At 43.9% G+C, this 18,571-nt stretch overlaps 2 protein-coding genes across 4 annotated transcripts in view; one reads left to right on the top strand and one right to left on the bottom strand.

The window, feature by feature from the left end:
• Positions 1–7,405, top strand: part of ash2l (ash2 like, histone lysine methyltransferase complex subunit) — a 21,082-nt gene extending 13,677 nt beyond the window's left edge. For both annotated transcript variants that reach the window (XM_023987419.2, XM_023987418.2), the window contains 3 exons: positions 1,901–1,999; positions 4,957–5,016; positions 5,147–7,405. In XM_023987419.2, the coding sequence (XP_023843187.1) occupies positions 1,901–1,999; positions 4,957–5,016; positions 5,147–5,254 (267 nt within the window). In that variant the 3' untranslated portion in view covers positions 5,255–7,405. The remainder of the gene's footprint in view (positions 1–1,900; positions 2,000–4,956; positions 5,017–5,146) is intronic.
• A 2-nt stretch (positions 7,406–7,407) lies between these two features.
• LOC111963860 (G protein-coupled receptor kinase 6-like) overlaps positions 7,408–18,571 on the bottom strand; it is a 32,684-nt gene continuing 21,520 nt past the window's right edge. For both annotated transcript variants that reach the window (XM_023987417.2, XM_070443543.1), the window contains exons 11-15: positions 18,380–18,469; positions 9,395–9,603; positions 8,691–8,828; positions 8,442–8,579; positions 7,408–8,277 (exon numbers count right to left, since the gene is read on the bottom strand). In XM_023987417.2, coding sequence (XP_023843185.1) covers positions 8,128–8,277; positions 8,442–8,579; positions 8,691–8,828; positions 9,395–9,603; positions 18,380–18,469 — 725 coding nt within the window. In that variant the 3' untranslated portion in view covers positions 7,408–8,127. The remainder of the gene's footprint in view (positions 8,278–8,441; positions 8,580–8,690; positions 8,829–9,394; positions 9,604–18,379; positions 18,470–18,571) is intronic.

Below are 18,571 nucleotides of genomic sequence, written 5' to 3'. Positions count from 1 at the left end.
CGGTTCTTAGTTTATGCGTTCCACTGCTTTGAATGATCTACTGTCTAGTTATGCGTTCCACTGCTTTGAATGATCTACGGTCTAGTTATGCGTTCCACTGCTTTGAATGATCTACTGGCTTAAGTTATGCGTTCACTGCTTTGAATGATCTACTGGTTCTAGTTATGCGTTCCATGCTTTGAATGATCTACTGGTTGCTAGTTATGCGTTTCCACTGCTTTGAATGATCTATCTGGTTGTCTAGTTATGCGTTCCACTGTTTTGAATGATCTACTGGTTCTAGTTATGCGTTCCACTGTTTGAATGATCTACTGGTTCTAGTTATGCGTTCCACTGCTTTGATGATCTACTGGTTCTAGTTATGCGTTCCACTGCTTTGAATGATCTACTGGTTCTAGTTATGCGTTCCACTGCTTTGAATGATCCGGTTCTAGTTATGCCGTTCCACTGGTTTGAATGATCTACTGGTTCTAGTTATGCGTTCCACTGCTTGAATTCTACTGGTTCTAGTTATGCGTTCCACTGCTTTGAATGATCTACTGGTTCTAGTTATGCGTTCCACTGCTTTGAATGATCTACTGGTTCTAGTTATTCGTTCCACTGCTTTGAATGATCACTGGTTCTAGTTATGCGTTCCACTGCTTTGAATGATCTACTGGTTCTAGTTATGCGTTCCACTGGTTTTGAATGATCTACTGGTTCTAGTTATGCGTTCCACTGCTTTGAATGATCAACTGGTTCTAGTTATGCCGTTCCACTGCTTTGAATGATCAACTGGTTCTAGTTATGCGTTCCACTGCTTTGAATGATCTACTGGTCTCTAGTTATGCGTTCCACTGCTTTGAATGATCTACTGGTCTAGTTATGCGTTCCACTGCTTTGAATATCTACTGGTTCTAGTTATGGCGTTCCACTGCTTTGAATGATCTACTGTTCTAGTTATGCGTTCCACTGCTTTGAATGATCTACTGGTTCTAGTTAATTCCGTTTCCACTGCTTTGAATGATCTACTGGTTCTAGTTATGCGTTCCACTGCTTTGAATGATCTACTGTTCTAGTTATGCGTTTTCACTGCTTTGAATGATTCTACTGGTCTAGTTATGCGTTCCACTGCTTTGAATGATCTACTGGTTTCTAGTTATGCGTTCCATTCACTGCTTTGAATGATCTACTGTTCTAGTTATGCGTTCCACTCTTTGAATGATCTACTGGTTCTAGTTATGCGTTCACTGTTTGAATGATCTACTGGTTCTAGTTATTGCGTTCCACTGCTTTGAATGACTCTACTGGTTCTAGTTATGCGTTCACTGCTTTGAATGATCTACTGGTTCTAGTTATGCGTTCCACTGCTTTGAAGATCTACTGGTTCTAGTTAGCGTTCCACTGCTTGAATGATCTACTGGTTCTAGTTACGCGTTCCACTGCTTTGAATGATCTACCTGGTTCTAGTTATGCGTTCCACTGCTTTTGAATGATCTACTGGTTCTAGGTTTATGCGTTCCACTGCTTTGAATGATCTACTGGTTCTAGTTATGCGTTCCACTGCTTTGAATGAATCTACTGGTTCTAGTTATGCGTTCCACTACGTTGAATGATCTACTGTTCTAGTTACTGCGTTCCAATTCAAAGCAGTGGAACGCATAACTAGAACCAGTAGATCATTCAAAGCAGTGGAACGCATAACTAGAACCAGTAGATCATTCAAAGCAGTGGAACACAACTAGAACCAGTAGATCATTCAAAGCAGTGGCAACCATAGACCATATTGGATGTACCATTTGGAATGTTGATGAATTTGGATAATCTCAATCTATTTTTGTCAATATCAAACGTTTGTTGACAGTAGGTATAGGAATCGGCTTTTCCATTTGTTGAAATCTCTGTTCTTCCCTCTTTCTAGATGCTGTTCTATAAGAATGGGGTGAACCAGGGTCAGGCCTATGAGAACCTGTTTGAGGGGCTTTACTTCCCTGCCATCTCTCTCTACAGGGGCTGCACGGTTAGTGCTGTGTGTGTGTCTGTTCTATTTTCTCTCTATCTCCATCTGCAGCAGCCTTAAAGTATGGGTCGTGACCCACGGACCTGTTAATGGTGGGTCGTGACGTGTCAGAGTCAATTTATAATTATTTCATTAATTACCGAAATTGATTTGGCAAATTGAATTTGCTCTCTCTGTTCAGTGCGCGCTCTGCTTAGCAGCGGTCTCTGCTCAGTTTGGCAGCTGCGGAAGTGTGAGAGGGAGATGCCCATGTGCTTCGCGGTTTACCAGAACTTTTTTCTGCAGTTTTCTTTAAGATCACTCGGCGACCCACACGTTGCAGCGCTGTCGTTCAAGTCACTGTCTTGTTATTCCCACTCGCCATCACTCACCGCTGTCATCAAATGGACTCATGCTAGCCACAAGTTCTGACTGAGCTCAATTCATACAAACTTATAACGAGGAGCGTCCACAATGTGTTTYGTGCGGGGAAGCGCGTAGTAATGAGTCTCTCATAACGAACAAATTAATAAAATGACACGTCCTGACCAAACATCCAGAGCATGATGGTAAACCCAGGGAGTTCTTTCAGAACAGGGCAGAATGCTTCAGGAAACAGTGCTTCAAACATGAAAAAGTAAGTCAGCTAGCAAGGCATTGTTGTCATTTTATAACAGGTGATGATAAGCAGAAATAAGGGCATACTAACTGTCATAGTAGATGTGAGTTTCTCTTTCAAACAATCCCCTGGCCTTGTACACAGCTAATAGCTAACATTCGCCAAAGCAAGCTAGCTACCCTAGTAACAGTACAGATGAAGATGAAAAATGATCAGGCCTACTGTACATCTTACTCATACCTATGCGAGTCAGGGTTCTCAACTCTGACATACTTATAAAACAAGTACAGAAACCGTTTCAAGGCTGAGCATGACCTCAGTGTTACACTGTCAAAAACAGAGCCCAGAATAGACATGCTCTCATTAGGACTGTGTGTTTTCTGGTCTACATCTGTGTGATGTGATCAATCAGTTTATTCCAGTTCAGAATAAAAAAYATGTATTGTATTTTAACAGCAACAGTTCCAACATAGACAGATATGTACGAGTGTTTTTTAATGGTGGAAAATAAACATGAATATATATTTATATGGATATTTAATTCCATTATTATTTGTTTTTGTCTCTATTGCATTTGTTTCAGGCATAAGGGCAATGAAATGTACCGATATTTATGTATAGTTGCATAGTTGACATCCTCCGATGTCAACAACTACAGACCAGTATCCCTTCTTTTTTTTCTCTCCAAAACTCTTGAACGTGCCGTCCTTGGCCAGCTCTCCTGCTATCTCTCTCAGAATGACCTTCTTGATCCAAATCAGTCAGGTTTCAAGACTAGTCATTCAACTGAGACTGCTCTTCTCTGTGTCACGGAGGCGCTCCGCACTTGCTAAAGCTAACTCTCTCTCCTCTGCTCTCATCCTTCTAGACCTATCGCTGCCTTTGATACTGTGAACCTATCAGATCCTCCTCTCCACCTCTCCGAGCTGGCATTCTCCGCGGGCGGCCCACGCTTGGATTGCGTCCTACCTGACAGGTCGCTCCTACCAGGTGGCGTGGCGAAGAATCTGTTCTCCGCACCACGTGCTTCTCACCACTGGTGTCCCCCAGGGCTCTGTTCTAGGCCCTCTCCTATTCTCGCTAATACACCAAGTCACTGGCTCTGTCATTCCTCACATGGCTCTGCCTATCATTGCATGGCAGACGACACACAAATTAATCTTCTCCTTCCCCCCTCTGATAACCAGGTGGTGAATCGCATCTCTGCATGTCTGGCAGGACATATCAGTGTGATGACGGATCACCACCTCAAGCTGAACCTCGGCAAGACGGAGCTGCTCTTCCTCCCGGGGGAAGGACTGCCCGTTCCATGATTCTCGCCATCACGGTGACAACTCCATTGTGTTCTCCTCCAGAGTGCTAAAAGAACCTTAGCGTGATCCTGGACAACACCCTGGTCGTTCTCAACTAACATCACAAGCGGTGACCGCGTTCCTGTAGGTTCATGCTCTACAACATTCGCAGAGTACGACCCTGCCTCACGCAGGAAGCGGCGCAGGTCCCTAATCCAGGCACTTGTCATTCTCCGTCTGATTACTGCAACTCGCTGTTTGGCTGGCTCCCGCGCCTGTGCCATTAAACCCCTACAAACTCATCCAGAACGCCGCAGCCCGTCTGGTGTTCAACTTTCCCAAGTTCTCTCACGTCACCCCGCTGCTCCTCGCTCTCATCCACCTGGCTTCCAGTTTGAAGCTCGCATCCGCTACAAGACCATGGTGCTTTGCCTACGGAGCTGTGAGGGGAACGGCACCTCCGTACCTTCAGGCTCTGATCAGGCCCTACACCCAAACAAGGGCACTGCGTTCATCCACCTCTGGCCTGCTCGCCTCCCTACCTCTGAGGAAGTACAGTCCCCGCTCAGCCCAGTCAAAACTGTTCGCTGCTCTGGCACCCCAATGGTGGAACAAACTCCCTTCACGACGCCAGGTCAGCTGGAGTCAATCACCACTTCCGGAGGACAACCTGAAACCCCACCTCTTTAAGGAATACCTAGGGATAGGATAAATAATCCTTCTAACCCCCCCCCCCCCCTTAAAAGAGTTAGATGCACTATTGTAAAGTGGTTGTTCCACTGGATATCATAAGGTGAATGCACCAATTTGTAAGTCGCTCTGGATAAGAGCGTCTGCTAAATGACTTAAATGTAAATGTAATGTAAATGTAATATTTTCCTAAGCTTGGGTCCCAGGAAAAACCGAATTTCTAATTTGCGTCCCAGGCTGAAAAAATTTAAGAACCCCTGCCCTACAGCACTGTAAATAATTCAATGCCCCAAAGTTTTGTGCTCTGATATAGCCCAGTATCTACTTCCCATTTCCATTTGAATTACATTATGTTGATCGTCCCTCCTTTCTCCCAGGTGTCCGTTAACTTTGGACCACATTTCAAACACCCTCCAAAGGACCTCAAGTACCAGCCAGTGAGTACACACACATGCATGCTTTTTTTATTTGATTAGTCAAGCAATAGAGATACAGTACTTGGGAGTTTTGACGTCACTTGAGGTTGTAGATGGGATTAATTGGTGTCCCGTTTGTGTGTCTCCCCAGATGAGTGACATGGGTTGGGGAGCGGTGATCGAACACACGTTGGCTGACATGCTGTACCACGTAGAGACAGACGTGGACGGACGGCGTAGCCCGCCCTGGGAAGGATGAACACGCGCACACCAGAGCTCAACACACAGACGGCCAGTTGAGTGTTCGGACAAAGGCACGGAGGAGTCCATTCCGGCAGATATAGGTGGGTTGATGTCGACCTGAACACCGACACACTGTACTCTCTTTGTACTCTCTCACTGTACTCTCTAAACATTACCTTCATTGGTAACTTTTGAATAAATCCTAATGGAAAAGATGTGTGTGTGATCTAAAATAGGGAGACTTTGATGTCAGTTGACAGTGATTTTTACGTGTGTCTGAACATAACACTCTTAGCTTATGAAGCACTTCCAAGTGTTTCAGCATTGTAAATTCATGTACTAGTATGCAAAAACAGTTAAAGGGAAGTGTAAAAAAAAAAAAAACTTCATATTCATCATCTCCAGCATCACCCCAACGTCAACATATGTGAAAATGGCGCGTTTCTGTTTTTGTAGTAAAAAAGATAGAGAACGTAAGTGTTTCCAATGACATCATCGGTGTGCATCATGTGATTTTAACCAATTACGAGTAGGCATTGCCTACTAATTGGAAATACAGTTTCCTCTTTTACTACAAAACATAGAAACGYGCCATTTTCACATATGTTGGAGTGGAGATGATGAATAAATTGTGAAATTTCCCTCAAAAGGAAGGAACAAATCTGTACATTGTTTTGACCCAACTAAGCTTCAATTTCATTATCCAATTTAATATATCTAACGTTTGTCAGCACCCCAGGTAGTCTTATTGACAGACGTTCTCTCTTCAAATGAACAGATTCAGTTGCCTATGTTCTGTTATTTGTCATAATACACTATATATACACAAAAGTATGTGGACACCCCTTCGAACTAGTGGATTTGGCTGTTTCAGCCACACAGGTGTATAAAATCGAGCACACAGCCATGCAATSTCCATAGACAAACATTGGCAGTAGAATGGCTTTACTGAAGAGATCAGTGACTTTCAACGTGGCACCGTCATAGGATGCCACCTTTCCAACAAGTCAGTTTGTCAAATTTCTGCCCTGCTAGAGCTGACCCGGTCAACTGTAAGGGCTGTTATTGGAAGGTGGAAATGTCTAGGAGCGTTGAGCAATAACGAAGTATGAGGCTCAGCTGCGAAGTGGTAGGCCACACAAGCTCACAGAATGGGACCACGAGGGCTGAAGGGCGTAGTGCGTTATCTGTCATTGGTTGCAACACTCACTACCGCGTTCCAAACTGGCTCTGGAAGCAACGTCAGCACAAGAACTGTTCGTCGGGATCGTCATGAAATGGGTCTCCATGGCCGAGCAGCAACAAGCCTAAGATCACAATGCCAAGCGTCGGCTGGAGTGATGTAAAGCTCGCCGCCATTGGACTCTGGAGCAGTGGAAACTCGTTCTCTGGAGGGATGAATTACGCTTCAGTATTTGGCAGTCCGACGGACAAATCTGGGTTTGGAGAATGCCAGGAAAACACTACCTGCCACAATGTGTAGTGCCAACTGTAAAATTTGGTGGCGATGGAATAATGGTATGGGGATGTTTTTCATGGTTAGGACTAGGCCCCATAGTTCCAGTGAAGGAAAACCTTAACGCTACAGCATACAATGACATTCTAGATGATTCTGTGCTTCCAGCTTTGTGGCAACAGTTTGGGGAAGGCCCTTTCCTGTTTCAGCATGGCAATGCCCCCGTGCACAAAGCTAGGTCCATACAGAAATGGTTTGTTGAGATCGGTGTGGAAGAACTTGACTGGACTGCACAGAGCCCTGACCTCAATCCCATCGAACACCTTTGGGATTAATTGGAACGCCGACTGCGAGCCAGGCCTAATCGCCCAACATCAGTGCCTGACCTCACTAATGATCTTGTGGCTGAATGGAAGCAAGTTTCYGCAGAAATGTTCCTACATCTAGTGGAAAGCCTTCCCAGAAGTGTGTGTGAGGCTGTTACAGCAGCAAAGGGGGGACCAACTCCATATTAATGTCCATGATTTTGGAATGAGATGTTTGACGAGCAGGTGTCCACATACTTTTGGTCATGTAGTGTAGCTGCTAGCAGGTCTCGTAGATGTAAAATACGATTGTTTTACCAAGTAGTTTGGTCTGTCTGTTTTATTTGTACGATGTTATTATGTTTTACATTCATACTGGTTTTAATAAAGTGAAGATTTTTGGAAAGATTTGTTTTCAGGCTCTTTATTCTGAGGTTACATACAAAACACAGGTAGGTACAATATCAAAACACTGTGTCTTTGATGAGGGTTCCCTTTGATCGTTCTCATTCTAAATGAGTGTTTTACAGGAATAAGACCGCCTCTCCTCAGTATGATAGTATGGGGATGGTCCCTTTGGCCTGTGCTGGTGAATGACAGACGGTATGGCCCGAGTGTGTGACAAAGACATCTCTTAAATAAAGCCCTGTTTTATCCCTTCATCTTTAAAGTGTGCGTTCTGTAAATGCTGGAGAGAAAGTGAGAAAATATGGCCACAGATTCTTGTTCTTCTTTGGCTGTGTTTGGGTTGTTGATTTGCAGAAGGTGGCAGCGTAGCCTAGTGGTTAGAGCGTTGGGCTAGTAACCGAAAGGTTGCAAGTTCAAATCCCCGTTCTGCCCCTGAACAAGGCAGTTAACCCACTGTTCCTAGGCCGTCATTGAAAATAAGAATTTGTTCTTAACTGACTTGCCTRGTTAAATAAAGTAAAAAAAAAAAAAAGAAGTAAAAAAAGGCCTACAGTACTGACTGGTTGATCTGTGTATTGATCAGTGTGCTGATTGATCATCAACACCAACAAATTATTCATATATATTCATTTTACTCTACACCAGGTAAGCTGATTTGAGGGAATGTTCTCATTTACAACAAAAGTTGCAGTGGTGAGAGGGTTTGAGGAAGCCCATCCATCAACAGGTGTGTGTCTTGTGGAAGATGCGGTCCAGCAGGCTACGTTTAGGTTTCTCTGGGGCAGGATTCTGGTCCCAGTCCAGGTCAGGGGGTCTAGAACCCTGAGGGCCAAACACATTCAGCTCCTTGAAACAACCCATCTCTATCATCTATAGATAGAGASGGGGGGGGGGGGGGGGAAGAGAAGGGAGTGATCTCTATTAGCCTATGACATAACCATACCTAACCTTGTGTTCAAATTGCTACCAAGAGGATAAATTGGATTGAACAAAACGTAACTAAATCAAAGGTAATTTGCTGCAGTTGACTTTACCTCTGTCTGCCAGGGTATGGCCACGCAGCCTGTGTTAAACTTGGTGTAGAAGTCGTTGTCTGTCCTCTCCAAAATGACTCCTTTTAATGTGGAGAACTCATCAATGTCCCGAACATCCTTGCAGTACACCGCCCTGGGCTGGACAGAGGGAGGGAAGGTTGGGGATGATGACGACATGCCTTCATTAGGGTTAAGGCTATAGTTGGGGGTTAACAAGTAGAGGTTAGTGGTTACAGATGGGGTATGTACATTCGGTTTGAAGGGTGGCTCAATGACTCCGGCCTCCAGCCTCCTGAAGTTGATGGTGCTGAAGAAGGGATGGGACTTGACCCCTTCCACCCCACACCTTCGACACCCCAACCTCTGTCTCGGGTCTTTGGTCAACAGCTGAGAGAGCGGTGGGGAGTGAAAGAGAAGAATTAGTGAGAGCGAGAGAGAGACAAGCATCGATGCAGTTATAATATAGAACTATAGGTAACTGCTAAAATAAAGGAAACACTTGAGTATATTGAAAGCAGGTGCTTCCACACGTGGTCCCTGACCCATGCTCCGGGTCAATTATAAAAATGACCAGTTGTCCATTATAAGAGATCTTAGTGACTTTCAAAGAGGGGTGTCAAAGGAGCATTAAAGGTTGTCCCTGTCACCAGATCTTAACCCAATAACGCGTATGGGAGATTCTGGAGTGGTGCCCGAGACAGTGTTTTCCACCACCATCAACAAAATACCAAATTATGGAATTTCTCAGGGGGAAAATGGTGTTGCATCCTCCCATCAGAGTTTCAGACACTTGTAGAATCTATGCCAAGGTGCATTGAATCTGTTCTGGCGGCTGGTGGTGGCCCAACGTCCTATTAAGACACGTTGTTGGTGTTTCCTTTATGTTGGCAGTTACATTTGAACTACATTTAGTTGACAAGCTTCAGGTCAAAGCTGAGCAAAAGTAGTCTCACAGAGCGGCAGAAGTCTTCTGTCTCGCTGCTAAATGTCTTCCTGTACTCCCCTTCTGTCTCCTGTATCCTTCTCTCCATCTCCTTTTCCGTCAATTGCTCCCCTTGTCTTTTGAACGGGGATCGTCCGGCCGTCATCTCGTACACAAGGCAGCCCAGGCCCCACCAATCAGGGCTTATCCCGTAGTACTCATGGCCAATCACCTCTGGAGCTGAGGGAAAGAGGGATCGGTTTAGAAATGTCTACTCCCTGTTTGTTGTTGCTCCTAAATGAGATCTTTAATGAGACTTAGTACAACATCTGGAAGGAAAATGTGAATGTAAAAAAAAATATATATTCATTTTGACCACTGTGGGTATTTGGCATCTAAACAGTGTGCAAGTATTGTAATGATATTTCATATACCTTACACCTTTTGAAGTCCGCAAGATATGAATACACAGCCTGTGTTGGAGCCAACTTCAAGACCATGATTGTAATTTTGTCAAATCGCCATCACAAAAGTTCAAAATGTCCACTATTTCAACTGTATTAGGGCAAAATGTTGAAGTGGAATCAACCAATCACATTTTGACTTAATGGATGGGACCATTTTTACAATAATTTAGGGGAACTTTCTGTCTTCTTGAAGGCCAACAGCTTACTACGCAATAGCGAGCAGTAGTTTTCCCATGGACGGGCTAGCTAGCTTTTGTTGTCAGCTAGTTTGCAGCGGCAGCAGCAGGTGTTATCAAAGAGGGTGTTCTCCCTTTTCAGGAATAACTTTCAACAAGAAATTAAGTTTCAAATGATCATCTGGCGAGTGGAACTTTTTTTTATTTATTGCAGCTCGTTTGCTGTTAGCCATCTCTTTGAAAATAACTTGTGTGTGTGAAACATGGTTGCATTTAAAGCGGAAGTGACAGCATTTTAGCCACATGCAATCTTATTAAAATCAGTTAATATAAACCCCCAGGAAGAATGCCACTTAAAAAAAACATTTTCTGACAAGCGACTACTTACATATGGTCATTTTCATGTTTTCATAAATTCTTAATGTTTGGGAATTACGTATTCTAAGGCATTTGTGAAAATTCTATAGCCATATAGAGTGGGAAAGCGGCCGTGCATTTGGACAATTAATACACTACAGTAAATAAAACTGAATAAAAAGATCTGTGTTGTCCAGGACCGGTCTACACAGACTGGTGCACCATAGCCAATCAGAGCTAAAGTAGGCCTTTATACAAACAAGCCATTTGTGTCGGAAATACTTCTTAAAAATATATCTTAGACACCGGAGCTTGTGAATTCAATATTGACTTTATTACACAGTAACAAGCCGAGCTGGTCCACGAAGCAACTGCTGGTCCCAGACTGAGATCACTTTATATACCGTTTCAGTTTGACACAACCTACATAGTCACTCCTCTTTATGTATATGATCCACATCTTTTGGTATTCTGCAATTATTATTTCATAATCTTACTTCTAGTCTGTCTATGACCATCTACTTGGTTTCTCCTCCCCTTCTTGACACATACTTCAGGGCATAGATTATATTGGTGGCGTAACCATATCAATGATACAAAAAAATAATACAGACATGCATTCATAATGCAGGTGCATGTCCAAGGACAACCACGGGACTAGACAACGGCCTCCCTCAAACCCACAATGGCCCAGTCACACATACACACAATGGCCTCCGCCCAAGCCCACACTGATTGTGCTCACCACTCCGAGACACGCAACACATGCACCGGAAAATCCCCGGTATATGCCACACGGGCCTGCCATCATTCACTTTGAAATGAACTGTTTTTACAGGCAGTTGAAATAGTGTTACTTTAGATCATTACAACACATTCACCAAAAGCCACAAAATACACCTGAATCGATTTCTGAAAATAAATATGTAAACACCACAGGAGTCCTCTTACATTTGGGAACTTTACAGTCTTATTGATCAAACAACTATGAAAAAGGTAGGCTCCCTCACACACATCAACAACTAATACTAGCCAGAGCAAGATGGGCCAAAATCTAATGAAGGAACATTAGATAAACCTTCTCAAACTTTTTCAGCTACTTGGCTGTCAAAATTGCACTGAAAAACGATGGGGAATTGTAGCCTCCTCATCCTTCTGCAGCTCGCCTGCCAATTCTTGCTTGTCCCAACCAAGCACCCAAGCTAACTGGCTAAAGTTGGCTAGCTAGCATCTTCCAGACACAAATGAGAGAACACCTCACGCTGACCATTTTACTCACTGTAGCAGGGCTGGTTAGGTTGTTTACATGTTATCTAGGGCGTTCTTGACTAACTTACTTTTTTTTTGCCTACGTTTACTGACACCGGTCATATTCAGCAGGTGTTGAGCGTTGGTAAATTCATCAGTTCTGCGCTCTGGCACACTCAGATGAGTGCTCTGAAATAAGAGTAGATAGCCAGAGTAAATTTGTGAACGCAAGAGATATGCTAACTGGATAACAGTTGTTCAAGTTCTTGCTAGCTAACCAAATGACACCTGCATCTCTAGCTGTGTGTAGCCACCGAAAAACAATATGAGGGGAAAAGTCAGTCACTCACCCACTCCTCCAATGGCATGACATCCTCCTAGCTGCTAGCTAATGTTATGCTGTTTCATATTAAAATGCTGACAGTTCCACTTTAAACTTTGTCACTGGTTACTTTGTGTGCTAAATGTGATGTTTCTTTGGGAAGTAATAGTTGTACATTTAGATTGGGAAATGCTTAATGGTTTTTGTATTGTTATGATTGGGACTTACTGGCTTATGTCAGAGTTTATGGACTGCTTATCCTTTAACGTCATGGGAGCTCCCGTGTGGAGCAGCAGTCTAAGGCACTACATCTCAGTGCTAGAGGCGTCACTACAGACCCTGGTTCGATTCCTAGTTAAATAATGGTGAAAAAATGTAATGTTTGACCTGTCCCCAAATTAATATACTTGGTTCAAGGTTCGTTTTGATATTTCAACCTGTGTGTCCTGATCGCGTCTGGTGTGGATGGACAAAATCAATATGCTCTCAATGGCGTGCGCTCGAGCCCGGTATAGTCAGCATGTAAGCAGTACCCTAGTGGGCATTACGTATACTTCCTTCTTATTCCCTACTGATGCGTATCGAAGTAGTGGAGGTATACGACTTATTATGTAGTACAATAGAGAAATCATGCATAAAGTTGCCTACACAATCGCAAAGTACATGAAATATATTCACATATGCGCCGCACACATAGCTTACTTTCAACGGAATATCATCTGCAGGCAGCAAGTGTGTGCAGCTCAACTGGTTTTGGCATGGAGCAGCTCACCGAAGAATGACATCGGTAGCCGGTAGGGTAGGAAAGACGTTTTAACTTATATCTGCCAGTAAATGCTAAGGCAACAATGGGTACGCAAACCAGGTATTGAAAAAGTTTAGTCTGAGGTGTTGGTTAGTAGGTTATTTGTGATGTGCAATTTTCTTCATGTGCTATTTGCATCAGGGGCGTAGACATGGATGGGGCCTGGGTGGACAGAGGCACACCCACTGGTGAGCCAGGCCCTGACTGGCCCACCCAATCAGATTTGATGTGGTTTAAGCATTGTTGTGGACTTCGACCATCAAATTGTTTAAAAAATATATATATTTAAAAATAAAACTACTGACAGTGAAAATCAGAAAAATCTATAGGAAAACAAACAAAACAGGATTTTTCACACACGGTGCATTTCCTTCGCTGGGCGGGCCGTGTGGGAACTTTTTGGCAAAATTTTTGTATACCCACTCCACTGCATAGGGCCAATGGAAAGACAGCAGTCACAGAGAGTATATTTTTATTTTATTTAACCTTTAACTAGGCAAGTCAGTTAAGAACACATTCATATTTACAATGACGGCCTGCACCGGACGATGCTGGGCCAATTGTGCGCCGCCCAATGGGACTCCCAATCATGGCCGGTTGTGATACAGCCTGGATAAGCATTATACATTCATGGCGATTTAGCTAGCTAATTTGTCCTGGGATATAAACATTGGGTTGTTATTTTACCTGAAATGCACAAGGTCCTCTACTCTGACAATTAATCCACAGATAAAAGAGTAAACCTGAGTTAGTTTCTCGTAATCTCTCCTTCAGTCTTTGTCTTCTTTGGACTTTATATGGCGGTTGGCAACCAACTTTAAGGTGCATTACCATCACCAACTGGACTGGAGTGTGGACCTCAGTTCATCTTCAATCACCCATGTGGGTATATGCTCCTATAAACCAATGAGGAGATGGGAGAGGCAGGACTTGCATCGTGTCAAGCGTCACAAATAGAACCAAGTTCTATTTTAGCGCCTGGCTACGCAGACGCTCGTGAGCAGTTTGGATGCAATGATTGAATAACGTATGTGTACATTTATTTTGCAACGCTCGCTCACGTAATGCGAGCGGTGTGGTTAGCATGTTATACCAGCCTGTAGCCTCCACTACACCACTGGCCCTTTGTGTTTGACGAAAAGTACACTCCTACATTTCTGTCCTTTCAGAATCACAAACCTGTCACACTGAAAGACTATAGGTTCACTACTTCACAAACATGGCTATAAAATGTATAAAGGCTGTTAAGATATTGTATTAATGTTTCAAGAAAGGAGTGTATATATCTGGCGAAGTGGTTTTATGCGCTGACTTAATAGATGCTGATAAATGAGTTTTTTACTCGGCTGGTCTCGGGAAGAAATTACGAGTCCTCACTGTCCGAGACCGAGTCAAGGCCGAGTACAAATGTATCCAATCAATCTGTGGTCTCGAGACCGGTCTCGGGTACTACAACACTGACTGAAGCTAGTGTAGCTCTGACTGATTTTGATTTTCGCTTCGTGCCACTCACTGTGGAGAAGGGTTATGAAGTGCGGTTACTCTTTCTATTACTCAATCTGCTCGAGGTGTTGGACGAATTCGGGAACTTTTGAGATTGTGGAACTTTAGCGGTGTGTGTCTTCTGTTGGATTCGCGCTCTGAGTTGAGCGCTCTCTTTGCAGCGGAGAGAAAAGCGGACGCTTTGCTGATTGTCTGTTGCGATGACGTTATGTGTTGGGCTCATTCATTAAGCTGTGCCGTGCTAAACTGTATTCCTGCTGTGCTGATGGTTGCAAATCAATGGGATTTATGTTCAGTGTTACGTGCCTTTTTAAAATGGCTACAATGGAAACTGCAAAAATTCAAAGGATCTAGAAGTGCACTTACTTATTAAAAGAGATGAGATCACAAAGCTTATGGTGGGCGACGAAAATGTTGAATTGGTTGACAAAGTTGTGCACTGATTTCTCAAAGTTGGTTGAGTTGCATGATCTCAATGAGTCCACAAAGGCTTTGTTACCTGCAGAGGCAGAAAAGGATCCGGTTGAATGGTCTGGCTCAAACGCCAGTCTGAAAAGACAGCCTTCTTACTGGTTGAAGTTGAAGCATTGAAAAGGAAACAAGCATGGGAAACACTGGTAAAGCAGCAAAGGTTGTCCTCATCACCTCTTAGTGTACCAGTGTTTAAGGGTGACCCACTAGACTACAGGTTCTTTGTTCGTGCCTTTGAACATGCTATTGAAGACCGTACCGAGAACACCAAAGACAGGCTGTGCTTTTTGGAGCAATTCACCATGGGCCAACCCAGACATCTAGTCTGCAGTTGCCAACATGTGGAGGCTGACAGATTATGCAGATGCCAAAAGGCTCCTGGGGAAAAAAACACTGGAGATGAGTATAGAATCGCCACAGCTTACATTGAGAAGGTTCTAAGCTGGTCGCCAATCAGGGTTGAAGATACCGAAGTTTTTCTCACTGGATGCCTCAACACTATGGATAATGTTCAATATAGGGAGGAAATGGACAGCCCAACAAATGAGAGCTATAGTCTCAAAGCTGCCATATAAGTTTTACAGAAAATTGAAGAGGGTCGGCTACCTTCCAAGAGAAATGGAAGAAGAGGCAGGTTTGCTGATCTGGTTACCTTTTTGTTGATTGCCTAGCCAGGATAGCATAACATCCTGTGTTTGGAAACCTAAGGGAACCCCCCCACCTCAGCAGTGAGGGGAGGTTCAGGACCTGTAAATAGGTCAAGTGTTTTGAAAGAGAGGGAAAATGGTTTTGCCATCAGTGTCACACCAGCTGTGAAAACAGTGAAAGAGCTGGGTTGGCAATCCTTCTGGTGCGGCACTCCGGCAGTGTCCGTTCTGTCAAAGAGAACACAGTCACATGCACAGAACTGAACAAAAAGACACATCGAGAGAAGTTGGACTTGTTGAAGATCCAAAGGAGTCTGCTTCGGTTGTCTGACCCCTGGAAACACGAGCAAAGGATGCACACAGACTTACCCGTAAAGTTTGTTCGCGTAAACATCCTACCATGTTGCACATCACCTACAAAAAGGTAAACCGCTGCAAAATAAATGAAAACGGAGAGCAGAGTGTTACCAGCGCGTTTGTTCATTTCGATGGAGATGCTGAGAGTCACGCTGGAGACGGGAATCCTCATTGCATCCTAGTCATTGTGCCTGTCAGGGTTAATAAAATCACATTAAAAAATGTAAGAACTTAACTCCGATTGGAAATTGGACTAATGGATCATTGCATGCAGAATGTCAGGTTATTGGAATCGCTTATGAATCGCCTGTGACAACAAATAAGGGTTGTGGCAAACATTTCCCTGCGAAACAAGAAGAATCCGGGAGCCAAGTCTTCCGCGACATTGCTCATCAAAGGACATTGGTAGGTGTGCTAAACTCTTGTGTTGCGTGAAGCAAATTGAACATTTTGTTTTGTAAATTGAAGCATTGTGGAATAGGAATTGGAGTCAGTGTTTCATAGGGAAATGCTATCCAATATGTTGATGCTTCATTTATGAACAGTAGAACAGAGTATTGGGCTCTGTATTATCTTCGCATTGGTGAAAAGGCAAAGAGTGGCGTCATGTCATTGAATAATCAAACATTCTGGTGAGTGGGCTTCATGAGATGAAGATGGATTGTAAAAGAAGAAGTGGAGAACTACTGCTCTGATAACATGTAAGAAATTGATAGATAAAAACTCCAAAATGGTGGATTGGCAGCGATGCTCCACAGGCCATCGACCCTGCTGGTGACGACCGTGTTGGAGATGGATCCGATTGGTGTGGGTCTCTGGCGGTCCCTTAGGAGAAGGTGGTGGCAACCCAGGACAGATTGTCTGCCCTGCTGTTACTGCCCACCCCATCTACACACAGGAGTGGCACACTGGGGTCAAGCTACTTTTAAAAAATGTAACTAGGGAAGTCAGTTAAGAACAAATTCTTATTTACAATGACGGCCTACCCCGGCCAAACCCGGACGATGCTGGGCCAATTGTGTGCCAGCCTATGGGACTGCCAATCACGGCCGGATGTGATTTTTTAATTTTACCTTTATTTAACCACATAGGCTAGTTGAGAACAAGTTATCAATTTGCAACTAGGACCTGGCCAAGATAAAGCAAAGCAGTTCGACACATACAACAACACAGAGTTACCCATGGAATAAACAAACATACAATCAATAATACAGTAGAAAAATCTATATACAGCATGTGCAAATGAGGTAGGATAAGAGAGGTAAGGCAATAAATAGGCCATGGTGGCAAAGTAATTACAATATAGCAATTAAACACTGGAATGGTAGAATGTGCAGAAGATGAATGTGCAAGTAGAGATACTGGGGTGCAAAGGCGCAAGATAAATAAATAAATAAATACAGTATGGGGATGAGGTAGATTGGATGGGGTATTTACAGATGAGCTATCTGCAGGTGCAGTGATCTGTGAGCTGCTCTGACAGCTGGGGCTTAAAGCTAGTGAGGGAGGTAAGAGTCTCCAGCTTTAGTGATTTTTGCAGTTTGTTCCAGTCATTGGCAGCAGAGAACTGGAAGGAGAGGCGGCCGAAGCGTGCTACGGGTGGGTGCGCGTGCTACGGGTGGGTGCTGCTATGGTGACCAGTGAGCTGAGATAAGGCGGGGCTTTACCTAGTAGAGACTTGTAGATGACCTGGAGCCAGTGGGTTTGGCGACGAGTATGAAGCGAGGGCCAGCCAATGAGAGCGTACAGGTCGCAGTGGTGGGTAGTATATGGGGCTTTGGTGACAAAACGGATGGCACTGTGGTAGACTGTATCCAATTTGTTGAGTAGAGTGTTAGAGGCTATTTTGTAAATGACATCGGTGGGATGGTCAGTTTTACGAGGGTATGCTTGGCAGCATGAGTGAAGGATGCTTTGTTGCGAAATAGGAAGCCGATTGTAGATTTAATTTTGGAGATGTTTAATGTGAGTCTGGAAGGAGAGTTTACAGTCTAACCAGACACCTAGGTATTTGTAGTCAGAACCGATGCAGCCTGGATTCAAACTAGGTACTGCAGTGATGCTTCTTGCACTGAGATGCAGTGTCTTAGACCACTGTGCCACTCGGGAGCTACTACAGAACTTAACTTGTTATGCTGAACAGGGGCAAAGTGCTAGCAACCTCTGGTCCTGAAGATCATCCCTCCACGAAGACACATCCACACACATACATTGTGTAATTGTTTCTTCCCTAAGTCAGAGAACAATTAGGGGCCGGTGTGTAGGAGCCATTTTTTCCTGTTTATGTGTTGTGTATATGTTGTCTGTCAAAGGCTATTTTAACTTGTTTTGTACACTATACGGTTGGGTCAATGGTCGTGTGTGTGTGTGTGTAGGTAGCACAGGTGACCAGGAAGGGGTAAGCACAATTGAGAGGAGAGTGCATTCAGTTCTTAACCATATCACAGATACAGCTTATAAAATGCTTCTCTCTGCACCTTTTGTAAAGGAATATGTGTATTGGAGCTATTTATATTTTAAACGCGCAATAAATGGGAACTTCACCTGACAGGAGTAACGTTTGGAAAGTTGATTCTTGTGGACGGCTCTCTCCTGTGCCCGCGGCTTTTCATAGGGAATCACCACTACAACCTGTAAGTGTACAGTAGGTTAGAGCCACGTACCCATGTAACCCAGGGTCCCCACCCTGCCTCGTACCAGATTCCCCTCAGATAGCTTCACCGCCAGGCCCAGGTCTGAGATACGGATGTGCCCTAAGAGAGGAGGGGATAAGTGGAGCATTAGTTCATATAGTATGGTAGCTACAGATTATTTCACGTAGATTGACGTTTTCCCATGACAGGGAAAATCATGGA

This window comes from Salvelinus sp. IW2-2015, linkage group LG5 (genome assembly GCF_002910315.2).
Source record: "Salvelinus sp. IW2-2015 linkage group LG5, ASM291031v2, whole genome shotgun sequence".
Taxonomy (NCBI): Eukaryota; Metazoa; Chordata; class Actinopteri; order Salmoniformes; family Salmonidae; genus Salvelinus; species Salvelinus sp. IW2-2015.
This window is presented reverse-complemented; position numbering and strand designations above follow the sequence as displayed.